The 18,348-nt window shown below is 36.5% G+C and overlaps 1 protein-coding gene across 2 annotated transcripts; it reads left to right on the top strand.

Moving 5' to 3' along the window:
* The first annotated feature begins 208 nt into the window (after positions 1-208).
* LOC112043032 (tumor protein D54) lies at positions 209-18,042 on the top strand. 2 transcript variants are annotated; one of them, XM_024078286.2, is made up of 6 exons: positions 209-1,179; positions 3,004-3,167; positions 4,163-4,266; positions 5,182-5,241; positions 13,400-13,562; positions 15,842-18,042. In XM_024078286.2, the coding sequence occupies exons 1-6, from the start codon at positions 816-818 to the stop codon at positions 15,959-15,961; spliced, it is 975 nt and encodes a 324-aa protein (XP_023934054.1). In that variant the 5' UTR covers positions 209-815; the 3' UTR covers positions 15,962-18,042. The 2 variants fall into 2 exon arrangements, with proteins under 2 accessions (XP_023934054.1, XP_052742311.1); XM_052886351.1 differs by lacking the exon at positions 5,182-5,241 and having other exon boundaries at positions 219-1,179.
* The last annotated feature ends 306 nt before the right edge of the window (positions 18,043-18,348 follow it).

The raw sequence follows: 18,348 nt of genomic DNA on the forward strand, positions 1-18,348 counted from the left end.
CAAGTGTAGAAAAGATTGATTTGATTTTTGATCTATTATTGTACCTATTATTTCTTATCATATAATTCTAATTTCGTTAATCTAAAATTTTAAAATTACGTCTTTTCTTTACTTTAAGACCTCAAAAGGAAATGTGTCTGTGTGAGTCATCGTAATTTGCGCAATCAGCGATTTTTTGTGTTGTATCGCCAAGCAGAGGATGACGTAACGTGAAGTGTTGTATTCAAAGCCGGTGGAGCAGCGCTGAGCGCGCGCCGCTCACCTGCCGCCGGCGCTGTCAATAAACTTTGGCCAAACGGGCGAACTTGCTTTTTATGTTGTTTTGTTCTCCGACCTCCGTCCACGCGCCCATCGCACCGCCATTCGTGCCGTGCCGTATGTTTCAACTTTGAAAGTGTACATTTATGTTTTACTTGAAACCAAATGTCCAGCATGAGAGGTCAAGATCATGATTTAAAACTGTCAGAATCTAGCTCGCACCGTCGGCGGTGAAAGTGGCAAATACGGGCACTCAGGCAGCGACGCGAGACGAACGCGAGTGGTCGTGCTCGTGGAGCCCGACGTGGCGGAAGAAACGAAAACATATTGCGCGCTGTTTGTCATACGAGACAGTTTTATCGGTTCAAATAAACCAACGGAAAACGATGGCAGTAGAGTGAAGAAAACTGTTGAAAATGTTCAACAAGTGGGCTTGATATTGTTGCCAATGTGTGTGATATTTTATATCGGGAGAACATTTCGCCCGAAGCTATCGGTCGTTCTTATGGGGAATATGCCAGAGTGCCGCGGTGGGCGAGGCAGATAGATTGAATGGAATGGCGAGCCGCGCGGAGGCGAGCGTGGAGCCGACGAGCCTGGAGTACATGGAGGACCCGTACTTCGTGCCCCCGGACGACGACTCCACTCCGAGCTTCGACGTGGCCGTTGACGAGCTGGAGGACATAGTCAACTGGCCGCAAGATGACACGGAGGCCGAGTGGCGCGCGCTGCCCGACCTCGCCGACTCCGCTCTCTGCATTGAAACTGAATTTTACATGGACAATCGCCGGCGCCGCTTGCGGATATTTAGGAAAAAAATGCGTGAAGTTCGGGTCACATTTCAAGATCTATCGAAGCCTTATCTTGCCAGAGTGTCTAGCCACACAAATTACAAAAAGTTCCTCGGTATCACTCCTGGAGGTTCGTTAGTAGCATGCTACTTTTTACGTAATACATTTAATTATTATTATTATGCATAAATTGTGTATCAGCAACTCTATGTATTGCGTGGTTTCAGCTAATATCACTGAAGTATTTAGTATTGACAGAGTAAGCAAACAAAAATTTGTATTCCAAGTGAAGCAACACTTTTCGTATAATTAATATTCTAATAAACTTTAATTTATTTTTCATATCAAAAAATTCAAATGAATTTTAGAATTTACATTTCAAATACTTTGCCTTGATAATAATTCTTAATCTTAATCCATACATTCATGGATTTCGTAAATATTTCTTTAACCTTGTTAGTGTTTTTTACTAGACCTAATAAATAATAATGTTCGTAATATTACTTCGAGGATTGTGCAATAATAGATTTGTAGAAGACTTTCTTGATATAATTGGTTTGATTTTATGATTACTATGTTAGAAATTATAGGTAGATTGATTGAATCGTATGTGAGGAAACTTGCTTGAGGAGTAGCGGGATATATTGTTTTTACATGAGGTTTATATTCCGATGTTTATGGGGGAAACACGATATTCATGGAATCTTGCTTAATTAGCAAACTTTATCGTCATTTGATGTTTTGATATGATTTTTATTATTTTTGTTGTTGTTAATTTTGTCTTTGTAACACATTACAAAAATGGTATTTTCCACTACTTATTATTAGCATAAGCATATGAAATCGAAAACTACACAACGTAGCACATAATATCTTCGTTACATCAATGAAATAGTTAAAATCCAGAGCACTGTTAAGTTTAAAAAGCGTATCTGCATAACTGCATTAAATTAAAAAAATATTTTATGCTTCACACACGGACTAACGGGTTTTTAATTAGTAGGCAAAAGTATTTTTGGCAAAACTAAATTTTAATAAAATTGTTTATTTCATAGTACTTTCACTCACGAAATTTTTTAAAGCTCATTTAAACATTTGTCTGCTACTCCAATCAATATAATAATTCTAAACTTATATGGTTGTTAAAATTAATAATACCATTTACGAGTGAGCACGAAAGGCCTCGAACCTGTTCATGTGAATAGTACTTACATGCGTTTTTATGTTTAGTTTTTGCTAAATATACATTCTGTTGGTCATTTGCTAAACGTAAAGAATTGTGCAATGTCGCGTTATTTAAAGTCACGTTTGACCAATCTAATTTAGAATTTTATACCTATAGGTAAGTGTTTTGTTATCTTAAAGGGACGAGAAAGTTGGAGGATTAGTAGTAGACTTTAAACGTTTGTTACAATATTAAACCTTCAAGCCAGAGATACTATAGTATTCATTCAGGTTATAATTATGTCTACTATACCTATAATTATAGCTGATGGATGTTGGGGTACCAAGGTGCTGCAATGGATATTATTACCCTGCACTAGAAAGTGCAGTGTTAGTCGGCCACCCACCAGGTGAACTGACGACAGCAAGCGAGTCGCAGGGATTCGCTGGATGCAAGCGGCTCAGGATCGTGATGTTTGGCAGTTCCTAGAAAAGGGCTACGTCGTTGACGATGATAATGATGACGATTATAAATATATTATCAAATATTTAATTTAGCGTCTATACTTAGAACTTTTTATTTAACTAGGTATTTGGCTTTGCATTGTAAACGCACAAATGTTGAAAAGAACGCATAGCGAAAACTCACTTTGCTTTATACCATGACTAAAATATAGTCATATTGCCACTGGCTATTGTGAGTTTTCACACATTCCTTCATGATTGATGGTAAAATATAAAAAATGGTATAATGGTATGCTGCGTTGAAGCCATGCTGTTTTCTGTCCAGCTGAAGAAGCGACGATGGGCGCTGGCGCCGGAGAGGCGAACACTCCAGACGAGCTGGCGGGCCTCACGCCGGAGCAGGCCGAGCAGCTGCGCGCCGAGTGGAGCCGAGAGCTCGCCAGGGTCGAGGACGAGATCGCCACGCTTCGCACGGTCTTGCAGAGCAAGGTAAACTGATTGTTTGAGCTACTATGGGTGCAGGCGCGGGAGACGCAAGCACCCCGGACGAGCTGGCGGGCCTCACTCCGGAGCAGGACGAGCAGCTTCGCGCCGAGTGGAGGCGAGAGCTCGCCAGGGTCGAGGACGAGATCGCCACGCTTCGCACGGTCTTGCAGAGCAAGGTAAACTGATTGTTTGAGCTACTAAGGGTACAGGCGCGGAAGACGCAAGTACCCCGGACGAGCTGGCGGGCCTCACGCCCGAGCAAGCCGAGCAGCTGCGCGCCGAGTGGAGCCGAGAGCTCGCCAGGATCGAGGACGAGATCGCCACGCTTCACACGGTCTTGCAGAGCAAGGTAAAATGATTGTTTGAGCTACTATGGGTGCAGACGCGGGAGATGCAAGCACCCCGGACGAGCTGGAGGGCCTCACGCCCGAGCAAGCCGAGCAGCTGCGCGCCGAGTGAAGCCGATAGGGAGACACAAGCACCCCGGATGAGCTGGCGGGTCTCACGCCGGAGCAGACCGAGCAGCTGCACGCACAGGGTCGAGGACGAGATCGCCACGCTGCGCACGGTCTTGCAGAGCAAGGTAAACTGATTGTTTGAGCTACTATGGGTGCGAGAGAAACCAACTTTGTATTATTATTCGAAATTAGGTAAAAACCTACTATAAAGATTTTAAATTAGATATCGGAGATAGGAAAAAGGAGTTAACTAAACTAAGAGTAGTTGTAGGTATTAAAAAAACACATTTTATGTTTATTGCCTTTATTCATTGTAAGTTACAAAAGTAAAAATAACTTTCTTTTTTATTTTTACTTAATAAATTGTATTTGTTACTACATTGAATAGGTGTGCTACTCGTAAAACTTATCACTGGGCACTAGCTTTATCTTCACGGTCACTGGATTTTTCACCTTTAGCATAACATTGTCAACTTTGCATTCACAATGACACAATGCAGTTGATATATTTTATGTTTATTATTTTACATTTTTACTCAGATACGTCAAAGCTCCGATTTAAAACGAAAACTTGGCATCACAGTCTGGAAGGAGATCACTGAAGACGTCAATCAGGGTCTGAAGAACGTCAAAGAGAGCCAAGTGTGAGTACCTAGCATTGTATTACTTTCGCACCTTGTTTCACAAATCCATAATTTCTCGAGGGTTAGAACATTACGTGTTCACTTTCCGTTAGGCTTCGCTTGCTGTGTTTATTTTGCTTGTTTCTCATCTCATTTTTACTGTAGCAGTGGTGGTGGCGAGTATAAAGCTGAGGTCACACGAGGCCGCGACTTGACTTGCAAAATACACAATTATTATGTTCACGGTTATTGCTGCACTATGCATCGCTTATGATACTACATAAACAATACTATTTTAGGGATGAAAACTAGAACAAACTAATCGCAGCGGCTTAACTCCCAACACTAAAACTAATGCAAATAAGCGACCCTCTCGTTTTGAACGTATAATTCAGTACCAATCAAAAACAGAGTATGGCGGTAAATGTTTTTTTGTAATTTAGGTACGTGCTCAAATGTAGACATTGCATTTTTTGTTATCGAAAACTACAAGTTTTTACTGTTAATACCAAGAAATGTTTAATAATATCTTTCAAACTTCAAACTATATTTTTATACGAAGTTATTTATAAAAATTTTTTACTGCGTCAGTGTTTGCGCGGAGAATATAAAAGATGGAAGTCATGGGTTCGATCCCCGGCTAGGCCGAAAGGGGTTTTTTTCATCTGCCTCCTAACAAGTTAGCCAGCTTCCATCTTAGATTGCATCATCAGTTACCATCAGGTGAGATTGTAGTCGAGAGCTAACTTGTAACACCTAACACCTTTTGTCATGTTGACAACAAAAGGTGTCTTTCGAAGTTTTTGCATCGTGTTAGTGCAGCCGTGCGTATTTTGGCTTTTATTTTCGCTAGTCGTGTCGCATAGACATAGTCGGCCTTATGTAGCCTCAGCCTAATAGTTTCTTTCTTTTGATTTTTGATTTGTTACATAACAGTTATCAAACGATAGAAACTCGTGTGGCCGCGCTTACACAAGCTGTGACTGAATCACCTATGTAAGTACTTTTCGGTCCATATATATATTTTTTTTTTTTGCTAACTTTTTGGGACGTTGACATACCACTAACCCTGTAGTAATACGTAGTTGACCCAAACTAAACATTTTTCCTTGTAGTTTGTGTGTTCTAACCCGAAACAATTTTTTTCTACATCTAGAGACTTTAACAGTGATGTTGGAGTGGAACAAAAAGTTTATATTGGACTTTCTAGGTTTTATGGGAGCACAAGCTGTTAAATTATCCATTTCAGGTTTAGATTCGTTAAGATCGGAATTAAAAATAATAAATATTTGCAATTTTACTCATGATTTAACAGTATTTTTGTATCATATGAATGCATTTTAAGCATATTAACATAGGTCAGGCCAGTTTTTATGTGAATTCCTAGTTCCTTTAAGAACTGGGAATTCAAACCTTAAATCTACCGCGCTGCTGCTTCCGGACTCCGGGCAGTTACATGAGAATATCTAGGATCAATAGCCACATAGACTAAACATTGGACTAGGGAGATTCCCTCCTATATTAAAGCCGTACTCGATAAGCACTGTTTACTAACAAACAAATTTGAAATGAAGGTAGAAAACGTCATTTATATCTTATTTATTTAATGATGTATTGTTTTTTATAAAATGTTATTCAAAATTATATTAACTATGTCTAATTGTTCTAAGCTTATTAATAAAATTTATTTTCATTATTATAAGAACAAGTTTCTTTGGTTTGGTTTACTTGGTTTCCGGGTTACCTTTTAAATATCCATATATGTATACATATTCATTATTGTAATTAATATATATATATATATATATATATATGGAATTTGGATGTATGTTAAACTAGAGTTTGTGTCAAGCGGTATAAATTTCCTTTTCTTTGGGACGGCTTACCTTCGTCATAATTCCATCCTTCGCCACTGGTGCACATCGAATATGGCTTAAGTATAGTAGCTTGTGATAACATACGACATGATTTAAGTTTTACGAATTCTACAACTCCCTGCACACACTTCCATAGCATTCATTTGATAACAATTGATGTCACACGTCCTCAACGTTGTGGAGTGGTTGACTCATTTTTGTGAAATATAACTTTATCGGCGCATGTTGTGATAATTCGATGGTTTGATTGTGACTAATCGTATATTGTCTGTCGGCTTAGACCATTTAAAAGATACTTAACATAATTTATCATCGACACAGTAGTAGTTACTTATAAAATGTTTTATCGAACAAATATTTATACAATATATGATAATATAAATAAAAATGTGTATTTGTGTATATATAAATAAAAATGTCGGTAGTCTATACTAATATTATAAAGAGGTAAAGTTTGTAAGTTTGTCACATTTTTTAAATGGGGTAATCTTCGGAACTACTGGTCCGATTTCAAAAATTCTTTCACCAGTAGAATGCTACATTATCGGGGAGTGCTATAGGCTATATTTTATAATGGTATCATATATATTAGCAGAGTTAACACAGTTTTTGTCATACAGGTCAGACCGAAAATCTTCTTAAGCAGACTTATTCGCATGCGCTGCCTTAACCATTGTGTAAAATTGAAATTAATGTATGGAGGCTTTATGTAACTTTAAAAGTTCTACAAAAAAGTCCGCGACGCCATATATCTATCTTCTATATATTAGCAGACCGACAGACAGACAGTACCTTTTGTGTTTTAAAAATTATTAATTTTATATACTTAGGTTTGCGTCATTATTTATGCTACTTAACTTAAATCCTTATCAAAATAAATTATTTAATAATCACAAGGATATTATGGAGATAAGATTTGCCCTTTATAGTATGTTAAATAGTTAAATAGTTTCGGAGATAATACAAAATTTCTAAAAGACGCAGAAATTCCGCTACATGACGCCCCGCGCTTTCAATTACATAGTTCCCGTTCCCGTGTGAATATGGGGATCACACATAGCCTATGACACTCGCAAATAACGTAGCTTACTACTGGTAAAAGAATTTTCTAAATCGGTCCAGTAGATCCAGAGATTACCCCTCTTTAGTTTCTTGGGAAATAGTCCTTTGGTCATCGCACCACGCTCAAAGGGCAGGACCGATTTTGCTAAAGGTAGGGGAAGGGTAGGGGTAAGGTAGGGAAGGTGTAGGGTACGAGTAGGTTACGGTAGGGTAGGGGTAGGGTAGAGGTAGGGGTACGATAGGGAAGGGGAAGGGTAGGATAGAGGTAGGGTAGGGAAGGGATAGGGTACGAGTAGGGTAGAGTACGGGTAGGGTAGAGTACGGGTAGGATACGGGTAAGGTAGGGGTAGGGTAAGGGTAGGGTAGAGGTAAGGCAGGGGTAGGGTAGGGTTAGGGTTAGCGGTAGGGTAAGGGAAAAGTAGGGGCACAGTAGGGTTGGGTAGGTTTAGGTAGGGAGTAGGGTAAGGTAGGGGTAGGGAAGATGTGTACATAAGTAAAAGCGAAAGCGAAAGCATGACCGCTATCACACTAATATTTTAAAGACGAAAGTTTGTGTGTGTGTGTGTATGTTTGTTCCTCCTTTACGCTGCGGCTGCTAAAGCGATTTGGATGAAATTTGGAATGGAAATAGATTTTATTCTGGATTAACACATAGGCTACTTTTCATCACGGAAAAATCGATGGTTTCCGAGGGATTTCTAAAAAAACTAATTTTACGCGGACGAAGTCGCGGGCGTCCGCTAGTGTTAGATAAAGCCCCAAGCTGGAAGCTTCTTACGAGAAGTTCGGCTTCTGACATGGGGAAGAATTTGAGAAATCGAGGGTTTGATCCCGGCCTTTTGGACTATAATAAACTGGCATATAATTTAACTTGAACCACTTGGACAAGGTTGGCGAGAGATTACATGGAAAAGGATAGAGGAGGCCTATGCCCAAAAATGGGCTTCCAATAATTAATTGACATAACATTAACTGACATAATATTAACAATGACGAAGAACTTCTCTGACATAAAAAATATTTATTAACATTTTAAATTAAAATTGACATGTTTAAAATTAATATTAAATTTATAATGTATAATGTTTTGCAATTACTTTTATATTATTGGAAATAAAGGCTTTATTATTTGTTACAAATAGTCCCTGCTTCCCGCCTATTTCGTATAGATAAGTGTCGCCGCCTAGCGTATAGTAGCGTCATTTCATTTCATACTTTTATGACTTCCGGTTATTATAGTTAAATTTAATTAAGTAACAATGATTATCAATCCGAACAGTGGAGAGGTTATTATTAATTATTGATATAAATATAATTATTTATTTTACATGATATAAATTCATCATTGGTTATTTTACTCTCGACAACTATGACGTCACGTTATGATTTAGTTTGTATTTAATTTCTCAACTTTGTGTTTCGATATTTTAATATTATTTTACGATCGTTATAAATATCTTTTAATTATTAATGTGTTTTAGATAGAATTATAACGTTTGGTTTGTATAATAATACTCCGGAACTATTATTAAAACGTGCTTGTATTGTTAACATATTCGTGCTACCAACAGTAGACACTAACTTTGAAAATATCATAAAATAGAGGGTTGTTTAGCAGATTCATTGATATACTACCATAAGCGTGTAATATTAACATTATAGCGGAAGCTATGCTGAAATTGTTATCGAATAAATTTGTGTACAGTGAAAATATTATTTTACTTCTCCCACCTTCTGTAACATCTCAGAAGTGGGATAAAACTGTTGGGATCCTACGCTACGGGTCTCGGCAAGAAGAAGAATCGAAGAAAGCAAAAACGGAATTTTTTTTTCTGTTTCTACACCACGCCCTTACCAAGAAATCAACTACATGTGACGCACAGAATTGGAACTCAAAGAAGTTTGTAATCAAGCTTCGTCTACAATACCCTGATGAACGCTGGTACAAAGACTTCGAAGACTACAATATCGTCATACAAGCGTGTCCGGATACAGCATTCTACGACTAGTCGACTTTGTTGAAATATTTGATGTCATGTCGGTAAGAGCAAAGGATTAAGGAAGACTTCGAGAAGTGCAACATTATTGGAGAAGACGCTTTATCAAAAGCCTTCTGGTGGAGCTACGTTCAAATGCCTTCCAGCCTCAAAACGTCTGATTAACTCTTTGGGTTTTCATCTGAACAAGAAAGAAGCAACTAAGAAGACAGAAGCATCGTCAATGCGGCAGCGAACGTGTAGAAAACTTGCAGTGTATGGCGCCTCTCCTACGCTTCAGCCCTTTGGACTGGGGCCCTGCTACACCTGCGGGAGCACGAGCCTCTAGTGGCCGCGCCGCCGCGCCGCCGCGCCGAGCCATTTGCTGGGTTGCTGCGACATCGTAAACTCCGCGGCAGCAAACACATACAGTCCAGGTTAGTCCAGCTATGTATACTTTTATATCGTAAACTTTTTTTTTGCGCCTATACACAAAACTATTATATTAGTTAAAATAACTGCTTAAATAAGAAAACTATACTGAGACCGATTAATTAAGCTAAAACTTAACATTTAGTAGTAGTTGCAAAAATATCATATTTAAGTACTTAATACCACAGGTTTTAAATAAGTGAAAAAAATATAAAGATTTACTTTTACTTATATTAAAAAAAATACATGCAGTATTGTGTACCATGCGCTTATAGAAAGTTATCGTATGCCTAAAGTTAAAGGGAGTTCTAATTATTTATTTGAATACTATATGTGTCTACATCATTAAGGGACCTTATGTAAATACTGGGGAACCATTTATACTATGGTGCTAACTGTATCAATTGATTATTCTTACAAAATGCGTTTTAGTCAGGGTATTCCTGTTACAATTTTCAGTTCACTATATACTATCAAAAGATTAAAAGTTAATGGGTAAATAAATAATATCATTTGGATTAGCTTTACATATAAAATTATCATAATATGATTAGTTGCTATAATCCTCCAAAATAGTTTGACCGGTTCTGATGAAGTTTTATATGTAGATAATATTAGGTAGGTCCGAGAAAAGGTTGTTATACATTTTTGAAAGCCTTAAACGATAAGGGTGGTTAGTAGTAAAACTTCTAAAGCAAAGCAACATTGGTTGGGTCAGCTAGTTACTTTATAATAATGGAGTAAAGCTTCCACTATCCGTAATTTAACAGTTTGTTGAAGAATGATAAATCAGGGTTATATTGAATGCTATAGCACTTTATGCTAATGGTCAGGTGTGTGTAAATTTAAACGATCATAGATGGCTCGAGTAAATAGTAGTTATTATGTCCGATAGTGGAAAAACGTGAGACGATACACTTTTCTATATCACACGAGGAATTAATACTCCTTATTCCAGTAAGCTCATCATAATGTTCAGTCATAAAAATGTTTGAATGTCAGTTTGTCCAACCCGCGAACTACAGCCACCTAATGTAGGTACAAGAGCAAGACCTACACAATAAACGGAACAATAGCTATATCAACAAAAATATGTCTGTAATGAAAATGGTGTTTCGTACCCACATATTATTATTATAGATATACACAGAATTACTGGTTTTGGAAGCATATGTTTTTTGGGAAAACTACAATATAAATGTACTTATATACTAAAATCTAATCATAAGAGATTTCTAAAGCGTAACATGAGATAGGTCGGTACGTATAAAATTTGTACTATAATGTGTGGGGGCTAAGACCTTATGGGATGCAGTTTACAGATTCAATTAATTTAATTCAAAGTTCGTCTATTGATAGAATGTGGTAGTGAATAAGTACAGATATTAAATTATATTCTTGTAATATTAACAAGATTAATAGTTCTACGTATTTGCAGATTGTTCTGGTAGATAGGGAGGAAAATGAAGTTACAGATGTCCTCATATACGGTAGTCGAGAATTAACATTGATTTTCACAGTTCTAAATTAAAAAAAAACGCACAATTGAAACAATATTATTGTAAGATTCTCTCTATGTGACTTATGCATAAGTGGCGATATATGTGATTCGGTTCCTCTTGGTTTACTTCTACGTGACTTCTGTCTTATGTGGCACTCGTCAGTGATTCACTTCTATGCGACTCACGTCTGTCTATATCTATATATTCGACTATGGCTTACCTTTTACTATATGTCTGTATGATATTCTACTTTGTGACCTGCGTCTGTGTGACCTGCGTCTGTGTGACCTGCGTCTGTGTGACCTGTGTCTGTGTGACCTGCGTCTGTGTGACCTGCGTCTGTGTGACCTGCGTCTGTGTGACCTGCGTCTGTGTGACCTGCGTCTGTGTGACCTGCGTCTGTGTGACCTGCGTCTGTGTGACATGGGTCTGTGTGACACACCTAAGTATTTGTGTCCTTACTTAAATTGAACGAACGAATTCCAAACGAAAAGGAGATTTAAACTCACGTCTTACTAGACACGGGCATAAGTTAGTTATTTCTACATATCGTCTCCAAAGAGTAAAAAAAAAATCTTTTGTAGGTTTGGGTGTACTCTTCTATAACAAGATCCCCAAAACTGTGATGGACCTGCCAATGCATAGCTTTAAGCAATGTGTTAAAAAACATTTACTTAGTCGAGGTTACTACAACATTGATGAGTTCCTATAAAGATAAAAGCGCTTGGAGGCCATTGGGTCAGCTTCCACCTTCACACAGGAAATAAAACTATAAGAAATTGTAATTGTTATCAATTGTAAATTATAATACTCTATGACTTTTTCAAAAGAGCAACTGTTGAGTTTCTTGCCGGTATCTTCTCAGCAGAACCTGCCTTCCGAACCGATGGTAGAATCTTTACAAATAGTCTACTGTCGTGTCAAAAGTGCTTGTAAACTGAGCCTACTTGAAATAAATGATTTTAGATTTTGATTTTGATTTTGAATTGGTCCGAGTTATTTTGATTAATCAAGTTATCTTAGTGATTCATATTTATTGAAGTCGGAATGACCTAGTAACTAATATGCAGATAAAATTCAAATATGTGATTTTATAGTAAAATAAGTATTTCCAGATTAGGTACCTGTCTGGAAGTACTAATAGCGATGTTTTTGTTTTTACCATAATTTCTGAATTTCTTTCATATAGATAGCACAATATACTTATTGTTTGGGTTTGAAGTCTAAGTGACCCATGAACATAATTACCAGAAACGAATTAGGCTTTATGATAGCACTTCGATTATGTATATTGATCAAAACCTTGTCAGTTTCAAATTACTGCTGGATCCTGTTCTTTCCAGATAACTGATGGTGCAGTGGGAGATACCAGAGTGTTACCAGAACGCCGTGGGACACGGCATCTTCAGGATGGCCGAATGTTACAAATAGTCCCTGCTTCCCGCCTATTTCGTATAGATAAGTGTCGCCGCCTAGCGTATAGTAGCGTCATTTCATTTCATACTTTTATGACTTCCGGTTATTATAGTTAAATTTAATTAAGTAACAATGATTATCAATCCGAACAGTGGAGAGGTTATTATTAATTATTGATATAAATATAATTATTTATTTTACATGATATAAATTCATCATTGGTTATTTTACTCTCGACAACTATGACGTCACGTTATGATTTAGTTTGTATTTAATTTCTCAACTTTGTGTTTCGATATTTTAATATTATTTTACGATCGTTATAAATATCTTTTAATTATTAATGTGTTTTAGATAGAATTATAACGTTTGGTTTGTATAATAATACTCCGGAACTATTATTAAAACGTGCTTGTATTGTTAACATATTCGTGCTACCAACAGTAGACACTAACTTTGAAAATATCATAAAATAGAGGGTTGTTTAGCAGATTCATTGATATACTACCATAAGCGTGTAATATTAACATTATAGCGGAAGCTATGCTGAAATTGTTATCGAATAAATTTGTGTACAGTGAAAATATTATTTTACTTCTCCCACCTTCTGTAACATATTATTATTATAATTTAACTACTTTGATAATTATATTCAGTATGTTAATTTTTTTAAGAAAAAACCTTTAAGCTTGCTGTATATGGGTACGAGTACATAACGTATTTTATCTTGATGAGACGAATTTTTGGAGATACATATAATTTCATACAAAACAGTAAATCCTACGAGGACACCTGACAGCGACCTTTACTTTAAAAATGTATTCACCCTTGTGTTTGTAGGGACCTTTACATTAAAAATGTCCTCACCCTTGTGTTTGTTACTGTACAGATACCAAAAAACTGAATCTGTGATAAAATCGACTGCCGAAAAGACGACGTCGATCCTGGGCGGCTTCACGGCCGGCGTGTCCAGCAAGCTCGGCCAGATGCGCAACTCGGACTCGTTCCGCTCCATCGAGGAGCGCGTCGGCAGCGCTTACGAAAACGTTAAGGTAACATCATTATTACTTTAAAAACACAATAAATTTTAGGGGGCTTCGCGTCGTACTGACTCGAGAATGTATTAGTTTTTGAATTTTGTATTTGGAGCGGCTGTGACATCATCGTGTTCCGTACGCTCTATCTGTTTAATTTGTGTATAAAAAAACAAACACAGAATACAGTTTTTTATTTCGATACGTCTATAAACCTTTTGTGTACGTCAGTTAGCTTTGTGGCAATATTTTCTTTGCTTCTAGTCTGAACAAAGCAAAAATAGTTAAAATGTAAAAAGAGAATTCAAACTATCAGCAGTGTTAAATTATAACATCATTTTAAGTGACGATTTTAGTCTAAATAAAAAATACATTATGTTTGTTACTTTTAAATATTTTTGGTAAAAAAGAAAATGGTTGGAATAGAATTAGGCTTCTAAGATTTGACTCATACATATTAACAGCAAAGCAAGTGAAATTAAAAAATAATGCAATGTAAAATAGATACAATTGTTTTTATGTACAAACACAAGAATTTTTATTACATAATTATCTATTCTTAATCTAAATTAACGGACACCTACTTCGTTAGTGTAGTATTTGGTCCATTTTTTTATTTTTCTATTACATGTGTCCAAACAAAACCTCTAATCTACCCGCGAAAACCGCATGAACATCGTCCGTTAGTGGACTATATTACATAAAATATAATACTATGGTTATTTTTGTTTTACGCCACCTGCTGATGTCCTTCAGTTTTCCTAAACCGAAGGTTGCCTGGAAGAAATACTTAGCGATAAGGCCGCCTTTTGTATGCTGATCTGATCTCTTCTTAATATGATAATATTTCACTTGTATATCTATCTATCTATATTCTAACTAGAACAATGATTACGTACTAGGTTAATGACTCACGAACGCGCATGTAGACATCTTAATCTATTGTATGGTTTCTGAAATGTCCAAACGTGTAGTTTTTGTTAGTATTATTATAATTGTAGGTGGATTAGGCACACGGTGATTTCGCTGGCTTATATAACAATGTCGGTCAATTTCGAGACTATTACAAAGCGCTCTACGCTAATGTGTGCACGCGATTTACTCAGACTTACTCGTACCTACTGCCAAATTACTCGACAACTGTTACATAAGCCTATTTAAAAGGGTTTGTGCAAATCCTAATATTGATTATCAGCATATTTTTACGGCCATTTATAGGGCCAGGCCTCCCTCCTTATAGGAGAGGGGATCCGGAGCCACCACGCTGCTATAGTGCGGGTTGGCGGGTGTGGATAAAAAAAATATTCCTATATTAAATACAGTGTAAACTACATATAACGTTACTCGATTTAACGACTAACTATATATACCACATGGCTTTGATTTGTTTGCCTTCCACAATGATACACTCTTTATAACATTACAACCACTCTCAATAACGACAATTAATTAATAAAAGTACCTTTTAAGTTGCCAAAATTAGTGAAGCCCTTAATAAACAACTCCACTGCCAGCATCGTGCAAAAAAACTTTTTAAGTAATTCATCGTTCTTTTGTTTTCAAATTAGGATTGCACTTGTAGACTGTTGTTAATTATGACTAATAATAAGAAGTCATACATTATCATATTCTTAGTTGCTCACAAACTTTCAAATAGTAAACATGGCTAGTGAAATAAATCACTGTATTGACGAAAAAGGTTTTCATGGGGACCGATTGCATTTGGTAGAATATATTATAGGAAGAATAAATGGTTATTTACTTTTTTGCTTTTAGCTGTGGAAAAAAAAACTACAGACTATAAAAACAATTTTAATTACTTTGGCTTACTGAAATTGTCACAAAGAAAATTTTAGCGATTAATCAAGAGATTATTTTCTTCAAAATAAGTAAAAAATTAATCGCGCTCGTAACTCGAGCACTAAAATATAAGGGTTTTATTTTATAACTTTGGGACCCTCCTATTCCATTAAATTACGCTCAAATCGTTAGATTTTTGAAATGCACACCTTTTAGTAATTAACTAACCTACTAAATCTTTATCTGACGTTCTGGTTGAGTATTTCTGAAGTTAGTTTTTTTTTTGGTTTGCCCTAAACGTACCCACCAATATTAAGGGCTCATACTTGGTGGAGGTACTCAACAACATGCAAGGTATAGACCCTTACGCTTATTTGCCGCGCTCAAGTAACTGCGAATATCCCCTCGTCGGCTCCAATTAGTTATTATATATAGTTTATTAGTCGTTATATAGAGTTTACACTGTATTATATTATTTCCTTCCTTCCTATTTGCAGGGTAAAGTAGCATCCAGGTCCAACTCGACGCAGAGCTTCGACGAGGCGCTGCGCGACGCGAGCCGCTCCGCCAGCGGCGCCACCTCGCCCTCCATCCCCGAGCACAAGCCGCTGCCTTAGTGACGTCACGCGCCGCCCCTCGCCCCCTCGCCCCCTCACCGCGCCACGCCGCCCCGCGCTTGGGGACCATCGGTACACGACACCTGACATCTGACCCTGCTATATAAACTCTTTATTTATTATGTGAAACACTGTTATTACAAAAATAATTGGCGATCTCTTCTATGCTACCATATACAGATCGTTTCATGTAGGATGGTGCGAGTGACAGTTCGTTTCACTCTTGAAGGTTTGCCGCGATTCACGATAATAGTACCAGTACGTATTATGAACGTCATACAGGCGACTGTCATCGTACCCATGCTATCTGAAAAACACTATAGAAGCATATAAATTATGTGAGACAGGATATCGTAATAAATTTAATTTTAAATTAAATTATTTTTTAAGTAAGCTGATAAATGTGACTCTATATTATATAAAAAAATAGAAATAGATGCGTTATCGGATGTATCGAGCTTAATTAAAAAAAAACGAAAAACACGTACGAACAAGAATCGAGACCAATCAGAGTATTAAATAATGACGTCACAATACTGCTACTGTTCCGAAAATTCCATCGGCTTCACAATTATTTATTATTCGAACTGCGAATTTGGGAACATTTTCCAAGACTTTTTTTTTATTTTTGACAATTTTTACGCTTAACACCTTCAATGCGGTACGAGGTCAATAAGTCTAGCGGCTTCAAGAGTTACGAGGTCGATTGACCTCGTACACAGTTTTAATACGAGGTCAGTTGACCTCGTAAGTCTAGCGGCTTCAAGAGTTACGGGGTCAATGAACCTCGTCCAAAGTTTTAGTACGAGGTCAAAAACCCTTGTACAGAAAATTCACGCCGCAGCGAATGTATTAAAACAAAAATAGACAAACTGTAGAGTACTTATGCTGTCGAAGAGTTTGCTAAAATCTTTTGCTATCTCAATTTACAATTTAAATCAAGTTACTTGTACTAATTTTGAATGCATTGTAGTTTTGTTTAATCTTCGGTAATTAATCGGTTTAAAAGATTATGAAAACCGAAAAAATATTTATTGAAACAAAACTTGATAAACGCCTCGATAATTGTCTTAAAATATTTATTGATCTTTATGTTTTAGGGTCTTTTTACAGCGTATTTGTACTTTAGTGCTAGTTTTCAAAAGTACTTAATATGTCTCAAATATCTTTACGTTAACTTAGTGATACTCAAAATATGAGAATTTTTATGAAGTACCTACCTATATATTTTGTTAGCGTTTGTAGTGAACTAAATTACAAATAGTTTACTTTATATGCGTCTGCAAACATTTAGTTAATAAATAACAATGATCAGAAACTATTATTAACTATTTTGCTGAAAAAGCATTCTGGGCAGTACAAATTACCAATTTAAAAAGTAAAATATATATTTTTCGTTTGGTATCTTATATAAATGGAATGTTCAAATCCAAGCATCGATAAAAAATCTTACAACTAATATAGCCATCGTACCCTATATTTTGTATAAACATGAAAATTAATAAACTAGAAAAATGTATGGGTATGACAGATCTTGATCACGTGACCGATAGCAAATGTCATTCCCAGATTTATCTGGAGATCAAAATTAGTGTTAGTAGATTAATTTATTTAGGGTTTAGTTGCCTGTCTTGCTTTCAATGGGGGTACGCTAGTACCAAGCGGCGTGGTAATTTTATGAGCAGCATAAGATGTATATGTACGCTTACCTTGTACGTTTATCTTGAGGATTGCATTATATTCACTTTCTTTGAATAATTTTAAAACAGCATTCCATGTTTGTTACGGTGTCTGACTAATGTAGACAGTTTCGTATGTTTTGTGAGGAAAATATATGTAACGAAAGAAATATGTTCTAAGTCGCTTAGCGGTGAGCACTTTTATATAAATATATACTTGTTGAACTCACAAAGTTGTTTTGTACGACTGGTAGACTTTGTATGAAGTACTACACAAAGCTTGTTGAGTCCAGTTCAAAAGATGATATTTTTGTAAGATGCTTAGCCTTTCTTTTAATTCAAATAATCCCATTATTTACATTAAATGTTTGAAAATGGTAAATAAATTTATGTATTTAAATATCTAACGTTTTTCATTGTACCCCTTCAAATTATTACTTTTTATAACTAGGCCAGCAATTTAACCATGATTATCATTTTATATTGGATAACGACCGTTTTTCGTATATTATTTAATAGCCCAGTGGATATGACCTCTGCCTCCGATTCCGGAGGGTGTGGGTTCGAATCTGGTCCGGGGTATGCACCTCCACCTATTCAGTTGTGTGCATTTTAAGAAATTAAATATCATGTGTCTCAAACGGTGAAGGAAAAACATCGAGGAAACCTGCATACCAGAAAATTTCCTATATTCTGTGTGCGTGTGTG

Source organism: Bicyclus anynana, chromosome 1, assembly GCF_947172395.1.
Source record: "Bicyclus anynana chromosome 1, ilBicAnyn1.1, whole genome shotgun sequence".
Classification (NCBI taxonomy): domain Eukaryota; kingdom Metazoa; phylum Arthropoda; class Insecta; order Lepidoptera; family Nymphalidae; genus Bicyclus; species Bicyclus anynana.